The 8503-nt window shown below is 55.0% G+C and overlaps 1 protein-coding gene across 1 annotated transcript; it reads right to left on the bottom strand.

Annotated features, from left to right (window-relative positions):
* Positions 1-216: 216 nt before the first annotated feature.
* GALR3 (galanin receptor 3) lies at positions 217-2879 on the bottom strand. Its single transcript, XM_044679407.1, has 2 exons — positions 2485-2879; positions 217-1012 (listed from the first exon to the last, which is right to left on the bottom strand). The coding sequence occupies exons 1-2, from the start codon at positions 2835-2837 to the stop codon at positions 217-219; spliced, it is 1149 nt and encodes a 382-aa protein (XP_044535342.1). The 5' UTR covers positions 2838-2879.
* Positions 2880-8503: the final 5624 nt, after the last annotated feature.

Below are 8503 nucleotides of genomic sequence, written 5' to 3' on the forward strand. Positions count from 1 at the left end.
TCCCTTCCCCACCGGCGGTCTCTGGGAGGATCCTGCTGGGGCTTTGGGGCACTGTTCTGGTCCCCGGCTCTGGCCCTACCTCTTTGCAGGTGAGTTAATTCATCCCAGAGCCGAGCCAGGCTAACTCCTTCCACCATGGGAGGAATGATGGGATTCCTCCATCTCCAAGCTTCCTTTCTGCATCAGAAGCTCTCAGGCCCCCATCCTGGTCCCCCCCTAGCAGACTCTAGGAAGTGATTCCCTCTCTTTCTCCTCTCTGGGGATCTGCCCTCCTGCCTGAACAGGACGGGCTCCCTCCTCCCTGGGCTGGGGAATCCCAGGGCACGTTTCCCTCCCGGGGGATGGAGCTCGCCCGAAGGATGCTGCATGGACCCGACGGTGGGCCCTGGCCCCATTTGGGGGCACACATCCCGGACCCGGGAGGCACTGGTGGTGGCGGCCACGGCAGCAACAGGGGCAGAGATGTCGGAAGCGCTTTCGGAAGTGCTTAGAGGCCAGGGCATAGACGAGGGGGTTGAGGCAGGAATTGGCGTAGGAGAGGCAGTGGGATGCCAGGCGACAGGCATAGGTGGCCCAGGTGAAGCGAAAGTGGCCAAACCAGAAATACAGGATCACCAGGTGGTGGGGCAGCCAGCAGAGGCCAAAGAGGGCCGCCACGGCCAGCATGGTGCGGCTGGCCCGGCCTTTGGCCCGGCGGCGCGCCTCCAAGGCTGAGCTCCGGGGGTCCACGGCTGCCCAGAGGAAGCAGAGGATCCGGGCGTAGGCCAGGCCCACCACAGCCACGGGCAGCAGGTAGCCCACAGCAAAGGTGACCAGGTCGAGGGCACGGCGGCTGTCGTCCTCCCAGCCTGGCACGCAGAGCACCAGCTTCCCATACTGCACTGTCCAGTAGTAGCTGGCGTACGGCCCCGAAAAGAGCAGCGCCACGAGCCAGATCAGGCCGATGGTGGCCCAAGCATTCTGGGCCGTCCGGAGAGAGCGGGAGCGCAGAGGGTGGCGGATGGCCAGGTACCTGCAGAGAAGAACACGGGCTGCCGTCGGTCCCTATTCTGCCCGCCGGCCTCCACAGGCCTGGAGAGGCCGTGGAGCTGGCAGCAGACACCTCCTAGCTGTGAGACCCTGGGCGAGTCACTTGCCCCCCCCACCTCGCCTTTCCTGCTCTTTTTTCTTAGAGTTGTTACTAAGACAGAAGGCGAGGATTTAGAAGCAACAACAACACCAGGAGCTGGACCTCGAGCCGTCGGGGCTCTCAGAGGCCAACTGGTCCAACCGCCTTATTGTACAGATAGGGAAAACGAGGCCCAGGGAGTGTGACTGGCTTGCTCAGGGTAACCCAGGGAAGCAGCTTCAGGCCAGATTTTATCTGAGGTCCTCTGACTCCAGAGGAAACAGCGAGCGTCTCTATAGAGCACCAAGGATCAAATACGCGGCTCACGTTTGGGCTGGACAAAAGCCCTGGGGAGGAGGTGCTGGTACTGCGCTCACTCTACAGAGGGAGACTGGCGAGGGCTCCCATCTCCCCGACTCCTCGTCCGTCATGCCATTCATTTAGCCGCTCGCTGACCTTAGCCTCTACACTAAATGGCCTGCGGGCTGCCTGACAGGGATGACCGGGGGTGCTTGTTATGACGTCCCGTCGTCCACAGGGATACTTCCCAGACTCAGAACAGCATGTGGCCCCAGAGCGCTGGGAATGCCCCTACCCCAGCTCTGAGCCTCAATTTCTTCAACCTGTGTACCTTTTACAGTCTTGCATCTGGGGCAGATAGGGGCCTCAGAGAGTTAGGCCTGGAGACAGGGGGTCTTGGGTTCAAATTTGACCCAAGATACTTCCTTTCTCGGTGACATTATGCAAGTCATTTTAACCTTATTTGCCTCAGTTTCCTCATCTGTAAAATGAGCTGGAGGGGCCTTTAGGTGACTCAGTGGATTGAGAGCCAGGCCTGGAGACAGGAGGTTCTGGGTTCAAATCTGGCCTCAGACACTTCCTAGCTTGGTGACCCTGGGCAAGTCACTTGACCCTAATTGCTTAACCCTTATTGCTAACCCTAACCCTAAATTCTAAGATGGAAGATAAGGGTTAAAATGTTTTTGGCATTCCCAATAACCAATACAGTCCCTACACATGCTTAATAGAAGATAAGAGTATAGACCTATGTGACCCTAGACAAGTCATTTGACTTCTATCTGCCTTCATTTCTTCACATGCAAAATAAGGACAATAATAGCACCTACCTCAAGGTCACCGTGAGGATCAAGTAAGACAGTATTTGTAAGTGCTTAGCATAGAGCCTGGCACATAGTAGGTTCTTGGGAAACGCCTTCCCCCTTACAAGTTCAGTACTCTTTCCACGCTACCCCCTGTCTCCAGCAGGTCCCCCAAAAGGCAGACAGCTGAAGGAGATGTGGCTGCATTTGCACCCCTGACCCCCTTCTGGCCCCTGAGCTGGCTGGCCGGAGGGCAGGGGAGCACCAGCTAACTACCTGTCCACGGAGATGGCGGCCAGCGTGAAGCTGCTGGCATACATGGTGAGATAAATGAGGAGGTGCACGGCCTTGCAGGCGAAGGTTCCAAAAGGCCAGCTGTCCAGCGTGTAGATGACGGCCTGGAAGGGCACACAGCACACCAGGAAGCACAGGTCGGCCACGGCCAGGTTCAGAATGAACAGGTCGGTGGGGCTGCCCTTGGACTGGCCAGGGCGAAGCAGCCCAGCTAGCACCAGCCCGTTGCCAACCGTGCCCAGGAGGAAGATGAGGGCAAAGACCACAGGGATCACGACGCCCTCTGCCCCTGGGGGACCCGGGCTTTCTGAGGAGATGTTCCAGGGGTCGGGCATCTCCGCAGCAGAGGCAGGGAGGGGCGAGGATGCAGCCCCTCTGTTGTCCTCCTGGCTTGCACCACCTCTAGAGAATTAGGAAGGATTCTGGGTGCCGAGTGCCACACCTGAAACGGGCAGAGGCATCAGTGAAGTAAAGGGAGACAGTCACTTTCTAATCGAGGGAACTGCAAACCTGGAGGAGACAGACTTTCTTAGGAGCCCTTCTCCTTACGGAGGCTGGCAGGGGTGAGCAGGGAGGAAGGAGTGCTTGGGGAGGGGAAGGGGGGCCACCCTCTCCCTTCTCTCCTGCCACGGGGGGCAGCTAGCTGGTTGTCCAGGTACTGAAAGAAGGAGACAGTTATTTGACAGCAACCCCTAAACCCAGATGGCTGGCACATCACTGCCCCAGTGCCGCCCCCCATCTCCCTCGGGTCCCCTCATCTTCCCTTCTCAGGAGAGATAATATGCTGGTCCCCATGGGGAGGAGGCAAGGGCGGGGGCCAAGCTCGACCTCGAACCTTTCTGGAGCTGTACCTACCTGATCTCTGAAGCAGAGAAAGGGAAGAGAGCTAGAAAGAACCCATCCCCGAATCTGGTCCAAACCGCAGGCAAGGGAGATGCCTTGTTTCAGAATCACCTTGAGGTTCCCTCCTTTGCTCTCTAACCTTCTTTTTCCTTAACCCTGAACCAGATTACTTTCCTGTTCTCTTCCTTCCTTCCCCCTTCTTTCTTTTCTTCTTCTCTCCCCACTCATATTCTCTTTTTCTCCTCTACCTTTTTCCTTCCATTCTTCACTTTTGTCTTCCCTGATCCTTCTCTCTCCTTTTTCTTCTCTCATTCCCCTTTCTCCTCCCGCCTGTTGCTTCTTCCAGAATGGACTCTTACTCTCTCCATCCAGTGAAATGATTCTCCTTTTCCTTCCTCAATTTTTTCAGGTCACATTTCTCTCTCTCTCTCTCTCTCTCTCTCTCTCTCTCTCTCTCTCTCTCTCTCTCTCTCCCTCTCTCCTGTCCCCCTCCGCTGTTTGTCTGTCTCTGTCTCTCTCCCTCAGCCTCTCCCTCTCTCTCTGCTGCTGAGTAGCCCATTGATTCTTCTCTGTGTCTGACACTGGTTTGGGAGTTAACCCCTCCGTGTCTGGTCCCTGCCTGGGTTTCCCACTCTGAGCTCCTTCCTCTTCCCCCCTCTCAGAGCCTAGAAGGATAAGGGAAGCAGAGCTCTCTAGGCAGGTAATGGAAAAGGATACCACCGGGACGCGTGGGTTGCCAATCTGCACTTGAGCTGGGTGGTCATGGAATCACAGAATCTCAGGCTTGGAATGAACATCGAGGCTCAACTTTGACCCGGGCAGGAACTCCCCCTGGACTCTCTCTGGCACACAGCCTTCCGCACTCGGCTTGGCGATCTCTCGTTGGAAGAGCTCGCTTGTTGTCCTCACGACAGCTCATTTTTCCTTTGACCAATTTCGAAGGATCTTTGATGTCGCCGATAAAAATATCGTGCATTGCTTGGCCCTCCTCTGGGGCTCTCCGCCGTTTCTTTCCATAAATCTGCCCCCACCCGTCCCTCGTGCTGGGAGCTTTCCCCGACAGCCTGATATTATTTTTGGATTGCAGTTGCCCGTCGTCATGGTCGTGCCCAGTCCCTGACTGGGCCGTTCTAGGTTCCACGGGGGTGTTTTTTTCTTCTAAGTTGCTACAGAGAGACAGTTCGGCGTAATCCACAAGAAAGCCAGCTTCAGAGTCCCCAAAATCTCGATGCGATACCTGCCTCGGATGGGAGTTTGAACCCGGGCTGTGTGACCCTGACAGATCCCTCGCCCTCTCACCCTTCCAGGCAACCGCCTGCGCCAGTCAGCTGAAGAAGAGAGGCCTGAACCTTCCAAGCCCGAATTAGGTCAATTCCTTGCTAGTAGCCCCCAAACTACTTTGGGGTTACTTTGATTGGAATCATAGGTCCAGTTTTAAAAAATAGGATTTCTTTAATGAAATTCTAACCTTGAGGCAATAGTTGTGGGCCCAGGGGCAAAGGGTCCTTCTTCCCCTCTTCTTCCGCCGGGGGGCCCTTGGGGTCTGGACCAGCTTCAGTCCTAGAGGAGTGAACCTCCTGCCTCTGAAGAGCCACCACAGGCTCTCTTCTTTCACAACCTTCCACACTTCGCAGGACAGCTGCTGAGGCATTTTGAATTTCCCCTTGGGGAAGGCGGGTAATGGAGTGCTTCCAGCACTGGGAGACGCCTCTTCCTGAGTTCAAATCCCGCCTCAGCCACTTGCCAGCTAGAGAACCCTGACCAACCCACTTGACCCTCTTTGACTCATCTGAAAAAAAAAAAAAAAAAGAGCTGGAGAAGGAACTGGCCAACCACTCCAGCTTCTTTACCAAGAAAACCCAAATGGGGACATGAAGAGTGAAACGTGATTGAAAACAGCTGAACAATGACGTTGTACCTTGTCTTTTGGTGAACCGGTCAGGTTTGGACCAATCCACTTGCTAGTTGCTGTCCTCTCTAAAAGTGCTAGAGTCACCATCATTTGGAGAAGATAATATTGAGCTACTTTTGAAAAAAAAACCATCTTCTGTCAAAGCTGGAGACTCACCTCTCTCCACCCCCTCCCCCTCCACCCCTCACCTTTCATCTTAGACTCAATACTGTGTGTTGGCTCCAAGGCAGAAGAGCGGTAAAGGTAGTCAACAGGGGTCAAGTGACTTGCCCAGGGTCACACAGCTGGGAAGTGTCTGAGGCCAGATTTGAACCCAGGACCTCCTATTTCTGGGCCTGACTCTCCATCCACTGAGCCACCCAGCTGGCCCTCTCCTTCTATGACCCTCAGGAGCAGTCAGAATTTCAATCAGTGGTTAGTGGGGGCTCCAGAGAGAAGCCCTTGGCCTATTTTCTACTTTCCCCTGTGTCCAGTAAACCATGTGACAACAATGAAGCGTATGAATGAGGTGGGGGAGGAAGGAGAAGGGCTGTTCAAACGGAGAGAGCAAAAACCAGCTGTGGAATGTGATAGATTTTCCCATTGAAAACCAGGAAATCTTTCTGTCTTAACACAGGGGCACTCTGGGACTGGAGTCCCAACCTAACCCCAGACACTTCGCAGCTGCCTTGTTTGACTCTAGAAGGCTCCCTTTCTTCTTTGTAAACTGCTTGTAACAATGGCACCTGCTTCGCAGGATTGTTGTAAGGAGCAACCGAGATGTATGTGTGCGCACGAATGGCCCGTGTGTGCATATATGCATCATATATGTGCAGAAACATGTGTATGTTCTAGATCTGCCCGTCAACCTCTGTCTAGCTCTCCATTCATCTGTCTGTCTTTCTATGTCTATCTGTCTCTCTATCATCTATCTATCCACCCATCTCTCTGTCTTTCTGTCCGTCCACTGTCCATTTGTCCATATATCTGTATTTCTGTCTCTGTATGTCTTTCGGTTTTCGTCCATCCTCTATCTATCACTCTCCCCATCCATCCATTTCTGTCTGTCTATCTGTCCATCCGCTGTCCATTTGTCCATCTGTCTATATATCTGTCTAGCTGTCTCTGTATGTCTTTCTATTTGTTTGTCCATCCTCTATCTGTCTATCCCTCTTTCTATCCATCCATCATCCATTGGTCCATCTATCTATCTGTCTATATATCCGTCTGTCTCTGTCTTTCTATCTCTCTGTCCATCCAGTTGTTTGTCTGTCTTTCTCACGAATATTAGCTAATGATTACAGTGCTTTTGGGGGAGTGCCATTAGCCCCCCATTTAACTGCGGATGATGCCCACTGAGGGCCCCTGGCGGCCAGCGGGCACACTGCGGCTCGGGTTTTGTAGGCAGCCGCCACAGCCCAGCGGACAGGCCAGTTTGGCTTGCGGCGTGGGCAGACCGCCACCTGGCGGATATTTCGGGTGCTGCAATCCCTCTTTAGGCACCAGAGCTGCCGGGAGCTTGGACTAGAGCTTACGATGTGCGCCAGGCTCTGCCCTTCACGATCTTGTGGTTATTCTCTCACTTGATCCTCCCAGCAGCTCCGGGAGGCAGGAGCTGTTATGGTCCCCACTGTACGGATGAGGCAGGCAGAGTTTACAGTACTTGCCCAGGGTCCCTGTCTGAGGCAAGATCTGAACTTGGGGCTCCCTGTCTCCACATCCAGCACATCACCGTGCTGCCTCGTGAGCCTCTGCTAAGGGAACAGAGTGTTCCAGGAAAGCAGAAGTGTCGTCGGGGAAGGCTTCTTGGAGGAAGTGAGCACTTGAGCTGTGATGCAAAGGGAGGATTTGGGAGTGTATTGGGTGACTTTTCTGTGACTATGAGAGATAGAATATATATATATATATATATCTCACCTTCTGGGTCCCAGAGCCCTTGGGTTCTAGAGAAGGAAGCCAACTTGAAGTGGGAGAAGGGAAAGATGAGGTAGGCTATCCTGGAGGGAAGAATGAGGAAATGTGTCTTCAAGAATTCCAAGGGTGGGGGTGGCTGGGTGGCTCAGTGGATGGAGAGCCAGGTCCAGAGACTGCTGGTCCTGGATTCCAATCTAGCCTCAGACACTCCTAGCTGGGTGACCCTGGGCAAGTCCCTTAACCCCCATGGCCTAGCCCTGACTGCTCTTCTGCCTTGGAACCAATACACACACTGGTTCTAAGGTGGAAGGTGAGGGTTTAAAAAAAAGAATTCCAAAGGCTGTCCCATATTGTGGGAGATGCAGAAATGGCCCAAAGCTGCAGGGACCCCAATAGCTTGCTCTGGCTGCCCTGATTGGTTAAGGACTTCACATGATGGCATAGCTACAACCCTGCAGGACTATTTAAGTTTACAAAGCCTGCCTCTCACCAGGGCCCAGAGAGCTTCATCAAACTGGCAAACACCAGGCTGCCTGGCAAGACCTTCCTCCTGCTGCCATCATTTTGGGGAGGGGAGGGATGAGGCAAGAATGGAGGGCCTTTCACTGTCCGGAGAGGAGGGATGGCTCTGGGGGCCGGGGACCAGACACAGCCCCGGGGTCCCCGGGGTGGACGCCCCCAGCTTCAGTGGCCCTGCCTGCCTCCTGCTTCCTCCTGTGCTCTAGAGCTCGGACCCGATGCGTGCCCAGTCTGGAGCCGGCCCTCGGGGTCTCAGCCCGAGCCTGGTCACCTGCTACTTCTTGGCTCTTGCCGCAGAGAGGGAGCGGGAGCTTGAGGGGTCATTCCGGGGCCGGGATGGGCACACATTTGCGTGGAATGGGCGCCAGCCGCAGGCGGTGAGGCTGAGGCTGCCCCCTCCGCCCTGGAGTGCGTGTCCAGTGGACGGCGCCAGCTCCTGCCTTCCCCGATAGTCTTCTGGCCCCGGGTGGGGTGGCTCCCCCATGGCTGATCCTGATCCCCCTGGCATGGCGGGCCGCCTCGCCCAGACCACTCACACCAGGTGCAGTGGGAGCAGGGCAGCTTCCCATCCCTCTACCCCACCAACCCCCCATTTGGGGAAAGGGTCCTGGCCAGATGTTCCTTTCTCCCCACCTAGGGGGGGCTCAGGCTCCAGCTCCCACAGCCCAAACAGCCCATTCCCAGGCCCAAAGTCAGGAGATCCTGGGTTCCAATCTGGCCTCAGACACGTCCTAGCTGTGTGACCCTGGGCAAGTCACTTAACCCCACTTGCCTAGCCCTCACCATTCATCGTAAGACAGAAAGTGAGGATTAAAAAAAAAAAAAGGCAGTCCA

This window comes from Gracilinanus agilis, chromosome 5 (assembly GCF_016433145.1).
Source record: "Gracilinanus agilis isolate LMUSP501 chromosome 5, AgileGrace, whole genome shotgun sequence".
Taxonomy (NCBI): domain Eukaryota; kingdom Metazoa; phylum Chordata; class Mammalia; order Didelphimorphia; family Didelphidae; genus Gracilinanus; species Gracilinanus agilis.